The 25724-nt window shown below is 43.6% G+C and overlaps 1 protein-coding gene across 1 annotated transcript in view; it reads right to left on the bottom strand.

The window, feature by feature from the left end:
* ADAMTSL3 (ADAMTS like 3) overlaps positions 1–25724 on the bottom strand; it is a 368734-nt gene that overhangs the window by 301251 nt on the left and 41759 nt on the right. Inside the window, exon 3 of the mRNA XM_052659478.1 lies at positions 8611–8730. Coding sequence (XP_052515438.1) covers positions 8611–8730 — 120 coding nt within the window. The remainder of the gene's footprint in view (positions 1–8610; positions 8731–25724) is intronic.

Below are 25724 nucleotides of genomic sequence, written 5' to 3'. Positions count from 1 at the left end.
TGCAAAAAACTCCACGATAACGAAATTCAGAGTGCACGTATACCAAAGTGAATCAGAGCAGCACGTATGGCTACGTGTGCAGTATTCATGTATCTGCAATGTGCCTGAATTAGGAATCAAGTACAAGTCATTCCATTTAATGTGTTCCTGTCTTCTAGCATTGACCTAATGAGAAAGCAAGCTCGTGGTCTAATTCTTTGGAATACTGAAGGAGCCTAACTACATTTGACCAAGATTACTCACTGACAAAGGAATGAACTATTCAAACTCAAATGGCTCGCTGCTTAAAAACATTATACACACAGGCCAGAAACAACAAAGAAAACTCTCCTATGCAGAGAACATGTGAGCTGCCCATTTAGATCCCCAGAGACACTGGCAATGTCCTATAGGTACAAGGGTCGTGTCCATCTCCCTTCATGAGAAACTTCAGAAGCTGGTATATACTTCCCAAGTTAAAAACTATTATATGAATAACTTGGGAACATCAAGTGATATTTCTGAGGCCTGCCAACAGTTTTACCACAATGAAGCTCCAAGCCAAGATATTCATGAAAAGTTCAGAAGAAGTTACTTTGAGAAAGATGGACTCACAGCAAACAGATTTCTTGTCCTTAGAAAGAATACATAAATCAATACTCAAACAAGCAAAATGAAAATCCAGTTTGTTCATAATCATTGAAGAAAAAAGACATTTAGAAGTTTAGAAAGAAGACTCCACAAGGAGTTCATTATTAACATGTTATTGTTACGATGCATATTAAAAATTCATTCAAACATTGCTCTCATACTTTTTCTTCCCACAGATTAGAAGTAAAAAATGTCTTAACTGAGCTGCAGGGCAAAAAACAGACACTTGGCTTTGCTACTTCTTTACTGTGTGATCTTGGGTAAGACACTGTTCCTCTCCAAAGCTCCACTTCCTCACCTGAAAAAACAGAATCCCTAAACTTCCTTCCAACTCTGTCCATCTATAATTCCAGGGCCACACATCCTCTCTGCTGATGGAAACAGTAGAGAAAATACAAACTGAAGTAGCATTTTGCGACAAGAAATCATACAAGTAGGCAAAGAGTTAACTTAACTCCAAAGATGACGTTATTCTGATTTTTGACAAACAGAGAATTTTACAATCATAGAGTTTTACAGATGTAGAATGATCAAACTCTGAACTTGACTGCAGGAAAGGAAATGGAATTTTTGAAAATACTGCTGTCTAAGGTAAGAGGGGGTATGGAGGAAGGAGATGACAGAAGTCTGACTTTAAGAGCTAAAGGAGGAGGAAAGAGCAGCAGGAGAAAATAAGAATTAGGAAATCAAGTAGTCACCAAAAGCAGTGGCAGATGACAGCATAGGTGACAGTGATTTTAACTTGAAAAAAAATCTTGAACCCACTTAAATGTGGGCAGAAAGAGACAAAATAAATACCAGGTCGGTCAGTGACAGATGGTGACAGGGAAGAAGAGATGATGGGTATAGACAGTCTAAAAGGATCTCTGCAGGGGACTTCTCTGGCTGTCCGGTGGTTAGGACTCCATGCTTCCAATGCAGGGGGTTCAGGTTCTATCCCTGGTGGGAAGCTAAGATCCCACATGCCTTGAAGCCACAAAACCAACAAAATATAAAAGGGCCTCTGCAACACAAAATCCAGGTGGTTCTCTCCCAAATGTCCATAAGCTTACATTAAAACTTACCCTAGGTTAATTAAGCTCCAATACTTTGGCCACCTGATGCCAAGAGCCAACGCACTGGAAAAGACCCTGGTTCTGGGGGAAATCGAGGGCAGGAGGAGAAGGGGGCGAGACAGGATGAGATGGTGGGGTGGCATCACCGACTTGATGGACATCAGTCTGAGCAAACTCTAGGAGACGGTGAAGGACAGGGAAGCCTGACATGCTGCAGTCCGTGAGGTTACAAAGAGTCAGACACGACTCAGCAACTGAACAACAAATAGTCAATTCCAAATTCTCAAGGAGTGAAGAATGAGCTCATGAGGCAGCTCATGAATTTGAAATTATTCCCTTGGATCTGCTAAGGTCTCCAAAGTCCTATTCACTGTATAGTGGTGGTGATTTAACTGCTAAGTGGTGTCCAACTCTTACAACTACACGGACTCTAGGCCACCAGGCTCCTTTGTCCATGGGATTTCCCAGGCAAGAATACTGCAGTAGGTTGTCATTTTTTTCTCCAGGGGATCTTCCCAACCCAGGGATCAAACTCAGGTCTTCTGCATTGCAGGTGAATTCTTTACTGACTGAGCCACCAGGGAAGCCCACTGTAACAGTGGAATTCGGATTTTTAGGAAAAGAGATAATTTTGACATGAGTCTTCCAAGAGAACCAGCTGGGTGTATCTCAGAGTGGGAGAGCCTAAAGTTTAGAATATAAGTTTCAGTTTTTTTCACATAAACATCTGTGTGTCCTTGAGTAAGTCATTTGCATGTTCAGAGCATCTGTCTCCTTGACTCTTGAAATGCGGCATTTGAGAAAAGGCTCCACCAGCTACAAAATCCTACGACTCTCTAAGTAATAGTTTATTGTATTGCTGGCATGACTGCCTTGCTCGTCACCATCATCCAATTAACACTCTGTATTGTAGAATATTTCTGTAGTTTCGAAAAGTAGACTATTTAGGACAGGAAGGAGTTTGGAACATGAAATACAGTCACTTTGTTTTTCAAAACAAATGAGGGGGCCTTCCTGGTGGCTCAGTAGTAAAGAATCCTCCTGCCAGTGCAGGAGACATCGGTTCCTTCCCTGGTTCAGGAAGATCCCACATGCCACAGGGCAACTAAGCCCGCGCGCCAGAGCTGCTGGGCCAGAGCCCTGGAGCCCAGTGCTCTGCAGCAAGAAGCCACCACAATGAGCAGGCTGTGTACCGCACCTAGAGAGCAGCCCCTGCTCATGGCAACTAAAGAAAAGCCCACACAGCAACAAACACCCAGCACAGCCAAAAATACTCCTTTTTTTAAAAAAATGAGGACTCTGAGGTCCAAAGATGCTGAATGACTTTGTTAAATTACAAGCCAATCAGTGGCAGAAGCAAGACAAAGGCTGCCTGACTAGTCCTGCCTGCACCAAAATGCATGGCTACCAGTTGGCTTCAGGATGGCCTACTTCACTAGAAGCTGCCCCAGTCCCCTTATAACCCATAGTGCGCCTTTTAGGTGACTTATTAAACACAGCCTACATCACAGCTGGGCTTTACTGGCCTCGGGGCTCTTAGTTTTCCAGACATCTAATCCAGGGGATATTGGAAGAGTGACCTGAAGGTCGTCATGAAAATACACCAGAATCGAGTACACTTTAAAAAGTTCTACAGGGTCATCGAAGACAACACGTATCCACACTGTCTGCCCACTTCCCATTTTATCAAATGAGTATTTGATAGGCGGAAGTTCCTGGTGAACCCAGTCCTGACCCACAACTTCAGGAACCAGACAGCAGCCTCCACAGCATAAGCACTTTGTCACTCTGGCTTCAGGCTGCTGGGACAGTGGGATGGCTGCCCTGAAAACCTCTGAGAGACAACCTGGGGATTTCTGTGTAGGAGCGATGCTGCCTGCCACGCAATATGCTGCCACCTGCTCTGAGATGAGACAGTTGGTTGCAGAGAACACAAGGTACAGACATCGGATCCAGCAACCTGGTTGTATCTCTCAGGTACCATAATGTGGGAAAGGAGCTGGACACAGATGAGTATGTGCTGTACGGTCCCATCAAAACTGGGTCATTTGTGAAGACAGACCCAGAGTCTCTTATACGGAGTGAAGTTATAAGTCAGAAAGAGAAAGACAAATATTGTATATTAACATATATATCTAGGAAGATGGGACAGATAAACCTCTTTGTAGGGCAAGAATAGAGACAGCGACACGGAGAATAAACAAATGGACATTAAGTGGGAAAAAGAGGAGTGTGAAATAAACTGGTAGATTGGGATTGACATACATATACTATTGAGACTACATATAAAATAGATAACTAATGAGAACCTACTGTTTAGCACAGGGAACTGTACTCAGTGCTCCGTAGTGACCTAAATGGGAAGGAAATCCAAAAAAGAGGGAGTATACGTATATGTAGCGCTTCCCTGGTGGCTCAGCGGTCAAGAATCCACTTGCAATGCCAGAGACACAGGAGACTCAGGTTCAATTCCTGGGTCAGGAAGCTCCCCTGGAGGAGGGCATGGCAACCCACTCCAGTATTCTTGCCTGGAGAATGCCATGGACAGAGGAGTCTGGTGGGCTACTGTCTATGGGGTCGCAAAGAGTCGGACACGACTGAAGCAACTGAGCACGCATGCACATGTATACATATGATGATTCACTGCTGTACACCATAAACTAACACAACATTGTAAGGCAATTATATCCCAATTAAAAAAAAAACACAGAAAAAATAAAAACCAAAATGAACCTATAACAGTGATAGAAGTCAGACTAGTGATTACTTCCTGGGTGAGAGATACAGAAGGGGTCCATGGAGCTTCCTGGGGTGGTGGAATGTTTAATTGCTGGATCTGGGTGGTAGTTACACAGGCACCAGTTCAGTTCATTTCAGCTCAGTCGCTCAGTCTTGTCCGACTCTTTGTGACCCCATGAATCGCAGCACGCCAGGCCTCCCTGTCCATCACCATCTCCTGGAGTTCACTCAGACTCACATCCATCGAGTCAGTGATGCTATCCAACCATCTCATCCTCGGTCGTCCCCTTCTTCTCCTGCCCCCAATCCCTCCCAGCATCAAAGTCTTTTCCAGTGAGTCAACTCTTCACATGAGGTGGCCAAAGTACTGGAGTTTCAGCTTTAGCATCATTCCTTCCAAAGAAATCCCAGGGTTGATCTCCTTCAGAATGGACTGGTTGGATCTCCTTGCAGTCCAAGGGACTCTGAAGTGTCTTCTCCAACACCACTGCTCAAAAGCATCAATTCTTTGGCGCTCAGCCTTCTTCACAGTCCAACTCTCATATCCATACGTGACCACAGGAAAAACCATAGCCTTGACTAGATGGACCTTTGTTGACAAAGTAATGTCTCTGCTTTTTAATATGCTGTCTAGGTTGCTCATAACTTTTCTTCCAAGGAGTAAGCGTCTTTTAATTTCATGGCTGCAGTCAGCATCTGCAGTGATTTTGGAACCCCAAAACATAAAGTCTGACACTGTTTCTACTGTTTCCCCATCTATTTCCCATGAAGTGATGGGACCAGATGCCATGATCTTAATTTTCTGAATGTTGAGCTTTAAGCCAACTTTTTCACTCTCCTCTTTCACTTTCATCAAGAGGCTTTTTAGTTCTTCTTCACTTTCTGCCGTAAGGGTGGTGTGATCTGCATATCTGAGGTTATTGATATTTCTCCCAGCAATCTTGATTCCAGCTTGTGTTTCTTCCAGTCCAGAGTTTCTCATGATGTACACTGCATAGAAGTTAAATAAGCAGGGTGACAATATCCAGCCTTGACGGTCTCCTTTTCCTATTTGGAACCAGTCTGTTGTTCCATGTCCAGTTCTAACTGTTGCTTCCTGGCCTGCATACAGATCTCTCAAGAGGCAGGTCAGGTGGTCTGGTATTCCCATCTCTCTCAGAATTTTCCACAGTTTCTTGTGATCCACACAGTCAAAGGCTTTGGCATAGTCAAGAAAGCAGAAATAGATGTTTTTCTGGAACTCTCTTGCTTTTTCCATGATCCAGCAGATGTTGGCAATTCGATCTCTGATTCCTCTGCCTTTTCTAAAACCAACTTGAACATCAGAAGTTCACAGTTCATGTATTGCTGAAGCCTGGCTTGGAGAATTTTGAACATTACTAGCGTGTGAGATGAGTGCAATTGTGCAGTAGTTTGAGCATTCTTTGGCATTGCCTTTCTTTGGGATTGGAATGAAAACTGACCTTTTCCAGTCCTGTGGCCACTGCTGAGTTTTCCAAATGCGCTGGCATATTGAGTGTAGCACCTTCACAGCATCATCTTTCAGGATTTGAAACAGCTCAACTGGAATTCCATCACCTCCACTAGCTTTGTTCGTAGTGATGCTTCCTCAGGCCCACTTGACTTCACATTCCAGGATGTCTGGCTCTAGATGAGTGATCACACCATCGTGATTATCCAGGTTGTGAAGATCTTTTTTGTACAATTCTTCTGTGTATTCTTGCCATCTCTTCGTAATATCTTCTGCTTCTGTTAGGCCCATACCATTTCTGTCCTTTATCGAGCCCATCTTTGCATGAAATGTTCCCTTGGTATCTCTCATTTTCTTGAAGTGATCTCTAGTCTTTCCCATTCTGTTCTTGCATAAAGACATTTAAAAACTGGTCAACTTCTACACTTCAGATATGGATGTCATTTACTATACGTATGTTATACTTAAATAAACAATGAATTTAACATATTGTGTGCAGACCCTTGATATGAATGGAGGGTATGCATCTTCCTTTTCTTTTCCATGAGAGTATCTAAGATTCTCTGAATTGAATCTTCACAAATAATATTACTAGCAATAACAATAGCTACATGAAGTACTTTTATGCATCAGAATCTGTGCAGACAGACATAGGAATTACCTGAATTATCTCCTTTAATTCTTAAAACATTTCCGTGAGGTTGACCAATACCATCATATATCTCACAGATGACAAAACTAAGGCACAGAGAAGTGAAGTAACTTGTCCAAAGTCACACAGCAAGTAAAATATCAGAACTGAAATTCAAACCCAAAGCAGTGTGACTCCTAAGTCCATGTTCTTAACTTTTCATCACATTTGATGGTATGTTGCATGAAGGGGGAAATTTTCAAACTGAGGAATATTTTATCTAACTTTTCTCTGATATTACAGTGCAGTTTGCAAACTCAGTATGAAGAGGAAAGAGGATCCAGGCTTGGGCCGATAGGTTAACAATTCTCTAGTTGATTACATTCTTGAGATTCATTCAACAGATACACCTAGTTTGGTAAAAATGCCTTTTTCTTTTTTTTTTTTTTTTTTGCCTTTAATAGCAGAGGGTAGGTGCTATTATTGGCTTGTTATAGTTTGACTTTGTTCCTTCAGTGAAAAGAAACACAGTGGGAACAACACAGAATGTTTTCACAGGCTATCCACTGGGCCCTCCGGAACACTATGTCCTAGGACAGAATTTCCACTGTGTGCCACATGCTTTTAAGGTCTGCCTTAGGCTTTTTGGAAAGACTGAAGGGGCTTACTTTCCTCTTCAGATAGCTTTTATATTGTTATGATATTAAATATAATTTATCTGTAGAAGCTGGAGAAAGCATTAACCTTCAATGCTTTAATTAAAAAACACAAAGCTCGTGATTTTCTAGACATCCTCTTCTATCCTTTACTGGCTCCTCAATTAGTTTCTCTGAAGCTTTCCTATGAAAACCTATTAAATCATTAATTTCTCGATTAAAAGGAGACATAAATCATAGCTGAAGCTCCAACACTCTGGCCACCTGACACGAAGAGCTGACTCACTAGGAAAGACTCTGATGTTGGGAAAGGTTGGGGACAGGAGAAGAAGAGGGCGACAGAGGATGAGATGGTTGGATGGCATCACTGACTCAGTGGACGTAAGTTTCAGCAAACTCCAGCAGACAGTGAAAGACAGGGAAGCCAGGTGTGCTGCAGTACATGGGGTTGCAAAGAGTAAGTCACGATTTAGTGACTGAACAACAACAAATCATAGAGCCTCTAAAAATCCATCCAGGAGAAAGGGCAGAAAGCAACTTGATGGTTTAGCCCCTCTTAGCAACCGGGCCCAAAGCGTTAACTGAGGTCTATATTATGAAAATGACTTCCCAGGTGGATCAGTAGTAAATAATCTGCCTGCCAGTGCCGGAGATGGGGGTTCAATCCCTGGATTGGAAAGATGCCCTGAAGAAGGAAATGGTAACCCACTCCAGCGTTCTTACCTGGGAAATCCCCATGGACAGAGGAGCCTGGGGGACTACAGTCCGAGGGGCCACAAAAGAGTCGGACATGACTTAGCAACTAAACAACAACAACAAGGCATCAGTGTAAATTGAGAATGAGAAGGCATAGTACCGAGGGTGCAGTTTTGCTCTCTGCATCTCAGCCAAGCTCAAGTCTTGCTCTCCAGTGGGGTTTTGTGCAGTGATTTAAACACACACCCATGTGCACACAAGCACACTCACAGAGAGGCAGGCATCTGTTTTCCTTTCTGGAAAATGGGCTTGATAAAGGTAAGTTTTGGTACTGGTCAAAAAAATTTAAATAAGAGCTCAGAGGGCAATGAAAGCAAAGCTTAATCAGAAAACAGAACTTTTAGATAATTTCAGAATCACATGATGAATTTGGCAATAGCTAAATTGAACAAATTTAAATATTTATCTTAATATTTAAATATTTCCGATGAAAATCAGAGACCGTGTCTCTCAAGCCAATGCCACAACCAGAGCAGGAGCCACACCCTGAGCAGGAAGCTACTCGCAAGCATGGGCAGCCCGGGGTTTCAGGGTCCTTCCTGATGTCACGGGTCTATTGTACTAGTTGTGCTGAGGAGGAAATAGAAAGATTTTGAAGCTATTTTTGAGAAACTGTTTCCTGCAACTGGCAAATGGCAGAGCCAAAAATAGGCTCTCCAGTGAGGCTCTTACCTGGTCGTCATAGCGATACGTGAGGAACTGCTCCCCGGTGGTGTCCTCCAGAAAACTCCCCTGAGGGGAAAGTGCAAACTCAGGAAGGAAGTAGGCCCCAGGAGACTTCTCTGCTGTGGTCTGAAAGGCAAGATTGCTTGGTTACAAATAAGGCCTCAGTAAGGACCCCCAGTGGGCTTCCCTGGTGGCTCAGTGGTAAAGAATCTGCCTGCCAATGCAGGAGATGCAGGTTAGATCCCTGGCTCAGGAAAATTCCTTGGAGAAGGAAATGGCAACCAACTCCATTATTCCTGCCTGGAAAATCCCATAGACAGAGGAGCCTGGCAGTCTATAGTCCATGAAGTTGCAAAAGGGTCAGACACAACTTAACAATTACACAACAATAACAAAGGACTCCCAATAGGCAGTCTCTGAAAAGGGTGAGTCCATAAGAATCCAACCACGAAAGGTTTCACCAAGAAAGGGGAAGTGCCTATTTACAATAGCCAAGACATGGAAACAACCTCCTTTCTTTCTGTTGTGATTGTTTGGTGAAGGAGTAAGAAACACACTTATTTCTTCCATCCTGTAACAGAGGTGCATATATCCTCTCTTGTTTTGAGTTCCTTCTTATTTAGATCACCATAGAACACTGAGCAGAATTCCCTGAGCTATACAGTAGCTTCTCGTTAGTTATCTGTTTAGGGCACAGAATATGTCTGCTGCCCTGGGAGGAAAAGGAAGGGACGCTAAAGCCACAGCCCCTACAAAGAAAAGAAGACCCCAACACGTGTTAGCAGTGTTCCACGGAGCTCTCTGTGAAATATCAGAAAAAGTAAAAAGTCTTCCTTGTATTAAAGCTTGTCACCCCTCAGTATTCGTTAGTGTGCAAAAAAGAGAAGACACTTAACTATAGCTGATTACCTTCTGCTTTGTGAGCCACTGTTCTGACTTTAAATTGTATTTATTAGACTTCTACAAATAAAAGCTGGAGAGGGTGTAGAGAAAAGGGAACCCTCTTGCACTGTTGGTGGGAATGTAAACTGATATATCCATTATGGAGATTCCTTAAAACCTATGGGTAAATCTTCCATATAACCCAGCAACCCCACCATAATTCAAAAAGATACATGCTCCCCAGTATTCGTGGCAGCACTATTTACAGTAGCCAGGACATGGAAGCAACCTAGATGTCCATCGACAGAGAAATGGACAAAGAAGATATGGTACATATACACAATGGAGTATTACTCAGCTATAAAAAGGAACAAAACTGTGCCATCCAGAGACGTGAATGGACCTAGAGACAGTCTTACAGAGTGAACTCAGAAAGAGAAAAGCAAATACAGTACATTAATGCATATCTATGGAATCTAGAAAAATGGTATAGATGACCTTATTTGTAAAACAGAATAGACACAGACACAGAGAACAAACTTTTGGACACCAAGCAGGGAAAGGAGGGTGGGATGAATTGGAGATTGGGATTGACATATACACATTATTGATACCATGCATAAAATAGATACCTAATGAGAACCTACTGCATAGCACAGGGAATTCTACTCAATGCTTTGTGGTGACCTAAATGGGAAGGAAATCCAAAAAGGAGAGGATATATATATGTATAGCTGATTTGAGCTTCCCTAGTGGCTCAAATGGTAATGAAGCACTCAAACGAGTCTGCCGGCAATGCAGGAGACCCAGGCTTGATACATGGGTCAGAAAGATCCCTTGGAGGGTGAATGGCAACACACTCCAGTATCCTTGCCTGGAGAAGTCCATGGACAGAGGCGCCTGTGGGGCTATAGTCCATGGGGTCTCAGGGAGTAGGACACAACTGAGCCACTAACACACACATAGCTGATCCACTGCACTGTACAGTATAAGCACTATATTGTAAAACAACTATACCCCCAATTAAAAATAAATCTTTAAAAAATCACTTTTGAGGACTAGATGAATTACTAGCAGTAGACTTCTCATCTAGCTTATGTTCCTTATCGTGTAGAAACTCAAACAAATATATTTTTCTCCTTTTGTTCCCCTCCAATCTCCAACAATCTGTGTAGTAATTTCCAAATACTGACGTTCATCTGGTTAAGAATTCACTGAGGAAATATGCATACAGATTTCTGGATCATATCTGGAAAAATAATTTAAAAAAAACTGAGATGGGAATAAAAACTTGCATATGAAAATCAAAGGTGAATTTGATGGTAAAATTCATTTCTGTATTTCCTAGGAAGCTTGAGTATTTGTAAAAGTATTGTTTTTCTCATCAAAATAAAAACACATCTAGGTAAACCTCAGGGCCAAATTTTATATAACTACTAGAAAATAATGGATTCTATCTTAAGATAATTCATGGAAGCTGATAACCAAAATGCTCAGCAAAGATCAATAAATGTTACCTGCCTCTATTGGCTTCAGAGATCATAGAATCATAGTTTTAAATGCCTGAAGAGGCCTTAGAGGTCATCTAGGTCAAACTCCTAAATTTAGAAATGAGTGAACTAAGGCTCTGAGAGTTAAGATGCTTGCCAAACAGCACAGAGCAGGAGCCAGTGGTGAAACCTGTTAGCAATCATGTGCAAAGACAAAGTTAGGTCATTTCACCAAAGGCTGGGGGCTGGGAGCAGCCTAAGATGATCACCCGAAACTAGCTCCCTAAATACACAAAGCCTCCCTGTATAACGGGCTTCTCAGACGCCTCAGCAGTACAGAATCCCCCTGAGGTGCAGAGGACGAAGGAAATGAGGGTTGGATCCCTGGGTTGAGGAGATCTCCTGGAGAAGGAAATGGCAACCCCTTCCAGTATTCTTGCCTGGGACAAGAGGAGGGACAATCCTAAGGACAGAAGAGCCTCGCGGGCTACGGTCCATGGGGGTCTCAAAAGAGTTGGACATAATTTAGCGACTAAAAAACTACAATCCTGTATGATGCTTATCTTTAGTTGACCATACAGCCAACACATATTTATTGAGCACCTACTATATGCCTGAAACTGTTCTGAGTACTTTGGATACAATGACATACAAGAAAGATAAGGTATCTCTTTTCATGGAGGTTATACTCTAGTGGAAGAGATAGATTTTTTAAAAAAGCAAAAATTTCTAAATATGAAAATTAAAGCTCTAAGTGCTACAAAGTAAATAAACAGAGGGATATGCAAATAAAGTTGGGAGAGTGTTGTTTAACTCTATATAAGAAGTGGGGTGTTAGAGAAGGTTTTTGAGATTCTCTTGGATGGCAAGGAGATCAAACCACTCAATCCTAAAGGAAATCAACCTTGAATATTCATTGGAAGGACTGATGATGAAGCTGAAGCTCCAACACTTTGGCCACCTGATGCAAAGAGCCGACTCACTGCAAAAAGACCCTGGTGCTGGGAAAGACTGAAGGCCAAAGGAGAAAGGAGGAGACAGAGGATGAGATGGTTGGATGGCATCACCGACTCATCGGGCGTAAGTTTGAATAAACTCCAGGAGACAGTGAAAGACAGGGAAGCCTGGTGTGCTGCAGTCCATGGGGTCGCAAAGAGTCGGACACGACTAAAGTGTTAACACGCGTGCACATACTAGGTCCCAGGGATGCCTGGTTCCAAAATCATCATCCGTTTATCCCCATCATCTTCTCCAACCCTCCCCACCCCAGCTCCCTTCAGCTGTCTCACCTCCAAGCTGGCTCTCCTTCCTGGGCTCCTCTGAAGCTGCCCCACCACTGAAAAAAAACATGCTGCCACATGTACTCCCAAGTGGCTGCTTTCTGCAGCAAGGGGGACTGTCCTAAGCCTCTGTGATCAGAGTATTTGTCTGCTGTGCTTCTTCTATGCTATTAACAACAACTACAAACATTTCTTAAGCTCCAATGAGCCTTTTTTTTTTTTTTTGGAAATTCGATTGGGTAAAATGATATGTGTTTGCCTTACATTTTGTTAACTGTATTCCTATTCCAGGCTTCTGCCTCTCCCCAAAGGCATCTCAGTGCAGCATTGTGGAGGCAGTTCCAGAAGGCTGAGTGAGGGCTGTGTCTCCGTCATGTCTGTGTTCCCCATGGAGATGTCTGGTGTGAGTCAGTGAGTCTAAGACTGATAGCCACTACCTGAGCCATGCAGTAGGGGGCGAAATTTCTCGCCAAACCCATTGTGTGGGAATTAAAGGCTACCAGTTCCTGGACTAGGGCTTCCCTGATGGCTCAGACAGTAAAAAATCTGCCTGCAGTGCAGGAGACCCAGGTTTGATCCCAGGGTCGAGAAGATCCCCTGGAGAAGGGAATGGCTACCCACTCCAGTATTCTTGCCTGGAGAATCCCATGGACAGAGGAGCCTGGCGGGCTACAGTCCATGAGCTCTCAAAGAGTTGGACATGACTGAGTAACTAACACTTTCACTTTTTCTTTTCAGCCCCTGAGCTAGACCAGATTCTCTCTAGGCTCACATCACACCCCATGTCACTGATGGACTGATTTTACATTCACCTCTCTTGATCAAAATCCTTCCTCCCAAGTCAATTTTCAGTCCTGTGGGAGCTGATGCTGCAGCCTGGTGCAGTCCAAGTCCTCTCCATCTGTGGTGGTCAGCGTGGGCCGCCATGCTTGTGTGAAGTCTGAAGTGCTGACCTGTAGCATCCCAGGATAATGAAAGCTCAGTGCTGGAAGGGACCTTCTCAGTCATCCAATCCAGCCTGTCCCCCTCAGCAATTCTGCCCGATGCCCTGCAGCCTCTAAGTGAATACCTTTATGACAAGGAGCTTACTCCCTCAGAAGGCAACAGGGGTTTGTCAGAATCTAGCAAACTAGGGTTGGGAGAAACCGTGAGACTGAGATTGATACCACTTCCCTGGTGGCTCAGCAGTAAATAATCTGCCTATGACGCAGAAGATGTAGGTTTGACACCTGGGTCGGGAAGATTCCCCTGGAGGTGGAAATGGCAACCCACTAGTCCAGTATTCTTGCCTGGAGAATGCCACTGGCAGAGGAGCCTGGTCGGCTACAGTCCATGGGGTCACACAGAGTCAGACACAACTGAAGCAACTGAGCATGCAAAATGCATTTATACTAGGTAACTAATGAGAACCTACAGTACAGCTCAGGAAACTCCATTCAGTGCTCTGGGGTGACCTGAATGGGAAGGAAATCCATAGAAGAGATACAGGTTAAAACAAAAAATAAAAGAAATCCAGCAAACTATTCTGAAGTGGCCCATTGCTCCCCAAGGGTGGAATGAGGCACCTTTCCACTTTTCTGTCATCCTCCCCTACAGCCTTCCCCTGTCTTCCCCTCCCCTCTAGCAAATGCACATATACTAAGTTGAATTCTGAAGTCTAAACACAGCAGAATCTAGGCAGGAACCAACATTTGAGTCACAGATCTATATAACTGGAAGAAACTTTTGCTGTTGCTCTTGTGCAGCCACTAAGTTGCTGTGCAGCCACTAAGTTATGTCCAACTCTTTGCGACTCCATGGACTGTAGCCCAGCTGCCAAGTGAAAGTTCACCCCCATCCCATCCCCCCAGCTCCCTCCATGGGGGCAGTCTTAGGAAAACCAGACTTTTCCTTAAGGAGAAATGGCTAAGTTCTCTTATGACTTCAGAAAGCAAGCAGCCTGGGCAGCAACAAACACACACTGCCATTCTCACCGGATAGGGAGCCAACTTCCTAAATGTTGGGGAGACTTGGTGGCAGGTGGCGCCTCACAGGACAGGGTGACTGAGGAGGTCAGGCCCCTTAGGCAGCAACAATTGAAGGGAGGACGGGGAGGTGGGGTGGGGGAAGAGAGGCTGGACCAGGATATGTGCAAGCTTCCCATGACACAGATCCAGAACCAAGGAGAGAAGCTGCCAAAATGCATCATCCCACCAGCCACTGTCCAAAACTGCTGAGTCACGTGGGCTGGGGGTCAGGAGGATCCAGACGGCCCCTTCAGGGACCCAAGAATGCAGCTTACTCACCTCCCCCTCCAGCCAAAGGCTTTGACTTTGGCAGGAGAGAGTAAGGGATGGCAATTCAAGGACAAGGTTTGCGTGTCCTAGACTCCATCCATATAATCAGAGCTATGGTTTTTCCAGTAGTCATGTATGGATGTGACAGTTGGACCATAAAGAAGGCTGAGAGCCAAATAATTGATGCTTTCGGATTACGGTGTTGGATAAGACCCTTGAGAGTCCCTTGAACAGCAAGGAGATCAAACCAGTCAATCCTAAAGGAAATCAATCCTGACTATTCCTTGGAAGGACTGACGCTGAAGCTGAAGCTCCAATAACTTTGGCCACCTGATGCGAAGAGCCAGCTCACTGTAAAAGATCCCAATGTTGGGAAAGATTGAGGGGAGGAGAAGGGGGTAACAGAGGATAAGATGGCTAGATGGCATCATCGACTCAATGGACATCAGTTTGAACAAACTCTGGGAGATGGCCAAGGACTGGGAAGCCTGGTGTGCTGTAGTCCATGCAGTCTCAAAGAGTTGGACATAACTGAGCTACTGAACAACAAGAAGCCTCCATCAACACCCTGGGTAGGATAGAGAATGTCTCTCAAGACTTGGCAAAAGGTTTAGCTGATATGATGGAAGGAGAGACAAGTGGAGAAGTAGGTGTTTCTATACAAAAGAATGGGAACTCAATATGCCTCAAAAGTCAAGTGGTCACCGTTGACCATTATACAGTGGGATTCCCACTGAATTTCAACAAGTCATTTTAAACCCTTCTCCCAAGCTTGGTCTGAGCACTATAGCTGGATGTCTATCTCTCTCCAGAGCATGAACACAGCCAAGCACCATACCACTGACCTCTACAGAACTGTGGTCAATAAAGGTCAGTAAGGTTCTTTCCTAGGCTTCCCGGTGGCTCAGACAGTAAAGAATCTGCCTGCAATGCAGGAGACCCAGGTTTGATTCTTGGGTTATGAAGATCCCCTGGAGAAGGGAATGGCTACCCACTTCAATATTCTTGCCTGGAGAATCCCATGAACAGAGAAGTCTGGCAGGCTTTAGTCCATGGGGTTGCAAAGAGTCAGACACAACTGAGTGACTAACACTGACTTTTCACTTTCACCTTTCAAGGCTCTTTCCTACCTGTCACTGTGAAGTCATGTCTGTAGTGGAGAGCTGGACTGTACTATCCCTGATCATCCAGGCTCTCTTTGGATCTGACCCATCACCCCAGCCGGCCAAGGCTCTCTTTGGACCCTGACTCCATTTATCAAAGGTTGCATCGCTCTCTCCCCACTTCGTGTCAGCCTGAATTTGAACATGAGCTCTGCCTCCTTGTTTCAGCCACAAACACTTTGCTGGGACAAGACTGAGAATGAGGCTCTTCTCCAGGCTGGCAGGGACTTAACCAGCTTTGAGGCTCCTCATTTCAGAATCCTCAACTTGGTCACTAGAGAGTCAACAAACAGACTGCAGATTCTGTAGTGACACAGACAACACATGGAAGTAAGACACTAGTTCCAAGAACTGAGACTCCAGCTGGGCTTTATAGGTCAGGACAAAAGCCAAAGGATACGAAGGCATAACCCTGAGTCACTATTTTTTTAATTTTTTTTTTTTATGTTAACCATTTTTTAAAGTCTTCATTGAATTTGTTACATTATTGTTTCTGTTTTATTGGGGTTTTTTGTTTTTGTTTTTTTGTCATGAGGCAAACGGGAGCTTAGCGCCCCATCAGACCCATACCCCCTCTGCATTAAGAGACAAAGACTTGACCACTGGACTGCCAGGGAAGTCCCCTAAGCTACTATGGCACTGCAATTTCCTGTGACACCAGGGTTTAAAAGAGGCCAATTAAAGTCACCATCAGGAATTTGAATGCATAAGAAGTCAGTCTCAATTAACGGCAGCTAAGGTCTACAGGGAAGAGTTAGCTCCAGGATGGAAGGTGCAGACCACTCCTACAGGTGAAAGGTCCTTTATATTTTTTTCCTTTTTTTGGCTGCACTGTGTGGTATGTTGAATCTTAGTTCCCTGACCAGGGATCGAACTTCTACCCCCTGAATCCAGAGCACAGAGTCTTAACCACTAGACCGCCAGGGAAAGGAGTTCAGCTCAGTTCAGCTCAGTCATGTCTAATTCTTTGCAATTCCATGGACTGCAGCACGCCAGGCTTCCCTGTACATCACCAACTCCTGGAGCTTGCTCAAACTCATGTCCATCGAGTAAGTGATGCCATCCAGCCATCTCATTCTCTGCCATCCCCTTCTCCTCCTGCCTTCAATCCTTCCCAGCATCAGGGTCTTTTCCAATGAGTCCCCTTAAATGATAATATTTGTTGAGTCTTTAAGTGTATGTTTTAAACAGAATCCCCGGACTCTGGGTCAGCCTGCAAGGAATACATTCCCTGGAGGGTCTCTGGGTGTTATTCCTCCCATCCTGGATTACACACGGGATTTTACAGTTTCTACCTTCCAAGGTCCATGAGGGAATAATCAAGTTAACCAACATTATTTAAATTCAGGATACCAAGTGCATTTTTGTTCCAAGATGCACGATATGCATTTTGTTTCCGGAACCTGAAATGAAGGCTCAAAAAGAAACTTTCTGGATCATTTTGGTTTTTCAAGTAGGATGTCATCATCCCAAGATGTTTCACTTCATAATTAAATATGAAATATATTTACTCTGCCAAGGTTGACAGGATTAGCTGAAAGAAAATGAGTTTTCACAATTATTTGAGTCTTAACAAAAAATGATACTAGGAATTTAAGGTTCCTCTTCTCTATTTACCATCAACAGACGAATCCACTGGGCTTCCCCAATGACTCAGTGGGTAAAGAACCCACATGCAATGCAGAAGGCACAGCAGATGCACGTTCAATCCCTGGTTCAGGAAGATCCCTGGGAGGAGGAAAATGGCCACCCACCCCAGTATTCTTGACTGGGAAATCACATGGACAGAGGAGCCTGGCAGCCTACAGTCCATAGGGTCATAAGAAGTCGGACATGACTGAGAGAATACATTCTCTCTCTCTTACTGGGTTGAAGGGCCTATCACTTGAATAAATGCCTGAGTACAAGTACATCTCAGCTAAAATATTGGATTGGTCAAAAAGTTTGTTCGAGGTTTTCCATACCATGTTACAGAAACACCAACACCAGGTCGTTGCAAACTTCACCTTCACTCTGAGTCACATTTTCCAAAGAAACATGAGTGGCAGACCCTTCTGGGTCCCTCCTAGTGCTGAGAGGAGGGTGATGCCTCGTGGGTGTGCATATTCGGAATGAGCTGTTCCTCGGAGAAGGTCTTTCCTTGAGTTTAAACTTTTCCTATTAAGACTCTTTCGCTAACTGGAATATGGATCTTATCAACGTCACTCACAGCAGCACTCTTCCACCTGCCACTAAACACATGGTGTAGCGGTGTTTAGTTGCTGAGCTGTGTCCCACTCTTATGCGACCCCATGGACTGCAGCTCACCAGGCTCTTCTGTCCATGGGATTTTCCAGGCAAGGGTACTGGAGTGGGTTGCCATCCCCTTCTCCAGGGGATCTTCCAGATTCCTGCATTGGCAGGCAGATTCTTTACCAGTGAGCCACCAAGGAAGCCCCACTAAACACATAGTCTCAAATTTCTCTTTCTCTCTCCTCCCATCTCCTCCGCCTACACACACACACACACACTCACACACACTCACACACACTCACACATACACTCACATACACACACACACTCACATACACACACATACACACATACACTCACATACACACACACTCACACACACACTCACATACATACACACACTCACATACACACACACTCGCACACACACTCACACACTCACACTCACACACACACTCTCTCACGCACACTCACACTCACCCACACTCACATGCACACACTCACACACACACTCACACACACACACATACACACAAACTCACACTCACATACTCACACACACTCACATACACACACACACACTCACATACACACACTCACACACACTCACGTACACACATACACTCACATACACACACACATACACACTCACATACACACACACATACACACACACTCACATACACACACACTCACACACACACACTCACACACACTCACATACACACAAACTCACACTCACATACTCACACACACTCACATACACACACTCACACTCACACACACTCACATACACACACTCACACACACTCACGTACACACACACTCACACACACACTCACATACACACACACTCACACACACATACACACACACTCACATACACACATACACACACTCACACTCACATACATACACAGTCACATACACACTCACATACACACACACACTCACATACAGACACACACACACACACACACACATCTTTAATCAGCCCTGGCGAGCAAGGCCAAAAGTAATCTGTGAAAAGATCTTGCTGGAACAGACTTCACCTTGTATTAATAGTTCCTTGAAAGGAGAAAACCTGAACATGAAATCACAATACTTCTTTATATATGTGAACCCTCTTCAGTCCTCAGCAATAGACTTGGTGCATACAAGAAAGTCAATAATTAATTGTCTTTCCTAGAAAAACCAACATAGGTTGCCCTTCCCACCCCACGGAGAGCCCGACATGACTGATGTTTGAATATTCTTTCTGCCACAGAAAGACGAGAATGCTCTGGCTGAAGACCACGCTGGCACTTCACAAGGGGTTATTTAAAAACTAGACTATTACTCTAAACGGGGAGAGGAAAGAAAGCCTGCCTGTGCCAATATACACAATATAGATCCTCTTTCCCTGGAGCCCACCCCTCCCACAAAACTGTACTTAGGAGCCCATTTTTCAAGGACTTGAAGTAAGCTCACCCATTGGAAAGAGCCTCAATCACCAAAATGTCACGTGGAAATAACTGTAAAACACCTCAGGGGAAAGAATTGGAAAATTGTATTCCCTGAACAGCACTCCACAGGTAAAGAAAAATCTAGATGGATGATCATCACAAATCTTCATCAGTTGTAAACTTCCTACCCAACTTTTTCCTTCTCCTAATCCCTCCCCTCTTCCTGGTCCAGTCATACCGGTGATCATCCGCATAGAGAAGTGATCATTTATTCGAGGAAAGTGAGCAAAACTGTGGTTGCTGAGAAGTTCTGTGTGTGAGAATAATCCAGAAGGGAAAGTGCCATGGAGAAGGGAGGTGTTTCCTGGGAGAATCTCTCTAACTCCCTCCCCAGCATCATCACGTCCACCCTATCAGGGGTACAAGGCTGAGGGAGGACCAGTCTCGGGCGGATCCAGTCTGGGAAGTGGAATCTACCCTTTGATCTCAAAGTGACATTTTTATTTTTCCCACAGCCCCTTCCCCACTGACACTCATGATTACCTCCCTGGCAGAGAAAAGGCATCTTTGCTTTTTAAATAGAGTACAAATCACTATTTTACTTTACCCTAAATGGCAGGAGGAGGGGACTCCCCAAAACATTGTTGTCCAGATACTTCTTGATGGTATGTCCAGGGTCAACATACTGTTTGTTGAGCACCTACTAGGCCCTGAGGCTGTAGCAGACAGAAATCACTTTTCTCAAGAAGTTCATATTCTAATTAGGGGAAACAGAAAATGAACATAATATATAAGTTGTACAATGTCACATGGCTTCCCAAGTGGCATGGTGGTGAGGAATCCACCTGCCAATGCAGAAGATACAAGAGATGTGGGTTTGATCCTTCGGTCGGGAAGAGCCCCTGGAGAAGAGAAGGGCAAGCTACTCCAGTATTCTTGCCTGGGAAATCCCACAGACAGAAAAACCTGGTGGGCTACAGTCCATGGGGTCACCGAGAATTGGACGTGACTGACCACACACGCATGGCACGGCATGGCATGGCATAATATCATACGGGAAAAAGAAGTTGGACGTGCAGGGGTATAAATTGCAATGGCTCTTTGTTTTATTTAAGGTTTTTCTTTTCATGTGGATCATTTTAAAGTTTTTATTGGATTGATTTGTTATTAATATGGTATTGCTCCTGGTTTTTATGTTTTGGCTCTATGCTGTCAGGGCACGTGGGATCTTAGCCCCCCAAACAGGGATCAAACCCGCCATCCCCTGCATTTAAAGGCGAAGTCTCAACCACTGGGCCCACTGGACCACCAGGGAAGTCCCCGCAGTCTTAAATAGAGTGGTCAGGATAAGGGGGGCAAGGTAGGGGAGCGTTTCTTAGGGAAACACTTCTTATTTTCCACTTTTCCAAACACACGAGTTGGAGCCTGCCCTTTTCCTTGCAGGCATCGCAGCGTTGACTCTCTCTAGGAACCTGGGATCTGCCAGGCTCTGGAGTCATTTGCTTCTACCTACAGCAGCGCTGTGACGCTTTGCTCCTTGGCCCCAAGTGCCTGTCTGCCTCCACAGCTCTCCGACTCCAGCCAGGCCAGGCCCCAGCCCTCCTCTCTGGCTGTTCCAATGTCTCCTGCGCCCAGCGAGCCACAGCCCACCCTGCCCAGGCCCCAAGAGCACAAGTGCAGGCCTAAATAGGCAGAAAACACCGTTACTGGACAACAGATTGATTACATGGGCACAGTGTCTTTGTTGCCAACGTCAGAATCCAATGCTAAGCATAATGCAAATCAGTGTGTGTCCCAAGACATGAACTTGTATAAGCCCATCAGTGAGAGAGGAAAAGGAAGGAGGGAAGGGAGGCAGGGGAGAGAGAGGGAGAGAAAGGCAGGGACAGAGGGAGGAAGGAAAAGAGGGAGGGAGTGGAAGAGAGAGTGTGCGCAGGAGACAGGGAAGGAGGGAGAGAGGAAGGGAGGGAGAAAGAGAGAAGAATGGAAGGAAGGAGGGAGGAAGGGAGAGAGAGAGGGAGAGAAAGGGAGGAAAAGAAGGAAGGAAGCAAAAGAGGGAGGGAGTGGAAGAGAGAGAGAGCGCAGGAGACAGGGAAGGAGGGAGAGAGGAAGGGAGGGAGAAAGAGAGAAAAATGGAAGGAAGGAGGGAGGAAGGGAGAGAGAGAGGACGAGAAAGACAAGGAGGGAGGGAGGGAGGGAGGGAGAGAGGAAGAAGGAAGAGAGGGATGGAGAAAGAAAGAAGGAAGAAAAGGAGGAAAGAGAAAGAAATGGAGGAAAGGGAAAAATGTTACCAGTGCTTCCCCATTTGGCAACAAGACATCACCCAACCTGACAGAGTCCAGAAACACATCGGGGACACAGTCATGTTTATTCAAGGTCTTTCTCACCCTCATGGCTTTCTTTCTTTCAGGAAACAGCTCGTCTATGCAGCTGAAATCCTACAGGCTTTCAAAACGCAGGCTTCCAAGAGAAGAAAAAGACAGAAATGTGCTGTTTGCATATACTCCCCAAAACATTTATATTCATCCTAAGCCAGTTTGTTTTTCTAAGCTCAGCAGGGCAGGAAGTCTTCAGTGCTAACACATCAGCAGAGCTGCCAGATTTGCCTTTTGGATGCTCCTGCCTTTCAGAATTCTTAAACAAGCAAGGCGATAGGAAGATGGTGATTTATAGTCAGGATGTCTCTGCTCCCTGTGCAGAAAATGGCATCACTCGAATTCCCATAAACTATCCAAAAATACTGGGGGTTTAGCATCAAATGGTAAAGACTTCTTGAAAACCCAAAGTCATGCTTTTATAAAATTAAGATGCTAACATTAATCCCAACAATTCAATGGTTAACAAAGCTATACTGGAGGCATACATCAGAAGAAATTGTAACAAACAGATTATCTTCTGTTCTTTTTTAAAAGGAGAAAGGCAAACTATAGTGTTTGTTCCAAGCAGGACATTGGCTGAGACACAGGTTTGGGGATTTAAGTTGGTATATTTTGAAGGTATAATTTTAATTTTTTAATGATGTATGGAATGATAGTAATTTTCTTTTGCAGGCTTAAAAACACAACCCCATCGTTCCACATTTGTTTGACATGAAAATGTCACTGAGGTTTAAATCCTGAATAAACATAGGATTAGTTTTACGAACAGTACCAGACACATGGAAAGTCACACTCATAAGCCAAACTTGGAGATGCTGGACACCTGTTAAAAGTGGTGATGGATATTCACATTTAGAAAGGGGTCCAGATTTGTGGTGGGGAATCCAGGGGTCCAGCCCACCTCCCCATAAACTCCATGGGCCCTGCCATGTTCTTTCATGTCTCTAGTTCTTGTTGTTTTGTTCTTGTTGTTTGTCGTTTAGTCACTAAGTCAAGCCCAACTCTTTTCGACCCCATGGACTGTAGTTCACCAGGCTCCTCTGTCCATGGGATTTCCCAGGCATGAATATTGGAGTGGGTTGCCATTTCCTTCTCCAGGGGGTCTTCCCAACCCAGGGATCAAACCCACATCTCCTGTATTGCCGGTGAATTCTTTACTGCTGAGCCACCAGGGAAGACTGGTAGTGTAATTGCAATTACTCAATTAATCACTTAATTTGTAAGAAGCTGTACCGATGAATGCCACGATGATTCATGTCATCGCAAAGTTCCCAAAACAGTGGGTATGTGTATATGTATGGCTGAATCACTTTGCCATACAGCAGAAATTAATGCAACATCGTAAATCAACTATACTCCAATTTAAAATTTAATCTTAAAAAAGAAGTATGAAATCCACTGACGACTATCGAAATTTCTCAGTGTAACTTTCCATTTTAATCTAACTTGCACAATATCTGTTACAATCCCTCTATATTTCAAATGACTTCTTAAACGTCTTCTAACAAACATGAATTTTCTTTGACCAAAAAAAAAGTTCCCAAAAGAAGTTTTTGATGTCAGCAGTAATATAAGAGTGTACTGAGTATCACCTCAATGGGAGTGTTGAGCTAGTCATCAGAGACTGAACGGGAGACAGTCCACGTCCTCAGGGAGCTCACTGTCTAGGGCTGGGAGTGGACTGAGACGAGATCAGCAAGTAGATCATTCCAAGTCAGGTGAGAGGGTCATCCAGGAGAGGGAGGGACAGGATGCTGCAGGGGCACATGAGAGGGACGTGGCTGAGGCAGCGGAGGTAATGGGCATAATGAACGACAGAGCAAGCTGGGTGAGCAGTGTGTGCACGTGGAGAGAGAGCAGAGGGGAGAGGTCAGAGGGGCAGACTCAGGCTGGGTCTCGACGAGGGTCTGGTGAGGCAGGTCGAAAAGTCAGTGTCTATTCCTCGGAAGCAGCCAAGGGATATTATGTAGAAAAGTGAAACTATCCTTATGGAGAATGAATTGGAGGGGAGTGAGACAGAAGGTAGGCTCCTGTAATACTCCGGGAGGGAGAAGGCAAGAACGATAGGATACAGAGAAGAATATGAGTCATAACAATTTAATATATCTCAGAACTTAGGGGGACACGTGCACCTGTGGCTGATTCATGTCAATGTATGGCAAAAACCACCACAGTATTGTAAAGTAATTATCCTCCAATTAAAATTAATTAATTAATTTAAAAAAGAAAACAATTATGCCAGTATATTTGAAATACTGGTATATTCAAAATTTTAAAGCTTTGGAAAAAAACTCTAAATAAGCAAAACTGACTAAAATAAAACCAAACAAACAGAAAGGGACTCCCCTGGTGATCCAGTGGTTAAGACTCTGCACTTCCACCACAGGGGATGCAGGTTCAATCCCTGTTTAGGGAACTATGATCACACATGCAGTGCAGCTAAAAATAAAGAAATGAAACAGAAAAACCTCAATGGTCCTTTAACTATTACAGAAACAGAATCAGTATTTAATATTCTTCCCATGAATAAAACGAAAGAGCCAAATGGTTTTAAGGTGAGCACTACAAAACATTCAAAGTGTAAAGAATTTCAATCTTAAAAAAAAAAAAAAAAACCTCTTTCAAAGAACAGAAAACAAGGAACACCCAATAATTCATTTTTACGAGATTATACACTTGACAACAAAACCAAACATATCAATCTCACTCATGAAATGAATATAAAACTCCTCAGGTAGATATAAGCAAAATAAATCTACCATCATATAAAAAGAGACCATCAACAGCAGAATGCATCAATAAATTATGGTCTATTTATACCCTGGGACACAATGGAGCAATGAAAATGAATGATCTCAGCTCCACATATCGAGAGAGATGACATTTTAAACCACAACACTGAGAAGAATAGACAACAGTATGAGTTCATTCATATAAAACTCAGAAAAGGCTAACCTCCCATAGTGCATTATTTGGGGATAGGCGCTCAAGTGGCTAAAATAAAATTCACCTTGTTGTAGTGATGTCTGAGCAGAGAGGAGGATGCAGAAGGGAAGGAACACACAAGAGGCTGCAGGGGGGTTGATCGCATCCATTTCATAAGCGCCATGGTGGGTACACAGGTGTTCATTACACTATCACGGCTGCCACCTCATGTATGGCTGGGCAAGCTGGGTATTACAGTCAGTATATGGCCATCTCCCCTTAAGTACCGTGTTATATAAGGAATATTATCTGTGTATGCAAAATAATCATCAAAATAAATGTTATAAAAATTAAAATATATATGCAAAATAATTATAATCAAATGATTTATGAGAAATTAATAGTAATATAATAAGAAAATAAGCTTTAAGTCAAACCTGTAAGAATGTTTATACTTAACACAGGATGAACATAGCCTTTTATTTATTTTATAAACATACCCTTTTATTTCAATGGAAAAGTGGTAGATTAGTCAATAAGTTCTTTGAGACAATAGGTAAATTAGGAGGAAAACGGGCAAACTCAGATCCCTTCTTCAATCAATGCATCAAAATCAATTTCATATGGATAAAAAATGTAAATGTTAATATATATGTGTGTGTGTGTGCCTGAATGTGTGTGTATATACACACTCAATATATTCCAGAATGTGGTGGAATTTTGTAAGATCAAGAACTGTGAAAAAAAAAGTCTGATATCTGTCTGATTGTTTACCAATTGTGTTACTTTATCTTTCATCTGAAAGTTTTGAACATATTTATAATATAATAACAATATAATTATAAATGTTATAATTACAGTATTTCTAATTTAAAGTATTTGTAGTGACAGACAACAACTAGACTTAATCACAGTGATCACCTTGAAATGTTTAGAAATATTTAAATATTATGTTGTACACTAGGAACTAATATGGTACCATAGGTCAATTGTACTTGGAAAACTAAGAAACAAACAAACTCAAAGAGAAAGAGGTCAGAGATGTGGGA

Source organism: Budorcas taxicolor, chromosome 21 (genome assembly GCF_023091745.1).
Source record: "Budorcas taxicolor isolate Tak-1 chromosome 21, Takin1.1, whole genome shotgun sequence".
Classification (NCBI taxonomy): Eukaryota; Metazoa; Chordata; class Mammalia; order Artiodactyla; family Bovidae; genus Budorcas; species Budorcas taxicolor.
The sequence above is the reverse complement of the archived record's forward strand: the minus strand, read 5'-3'. Positions and strand labels throughout refer to the sequence as shown.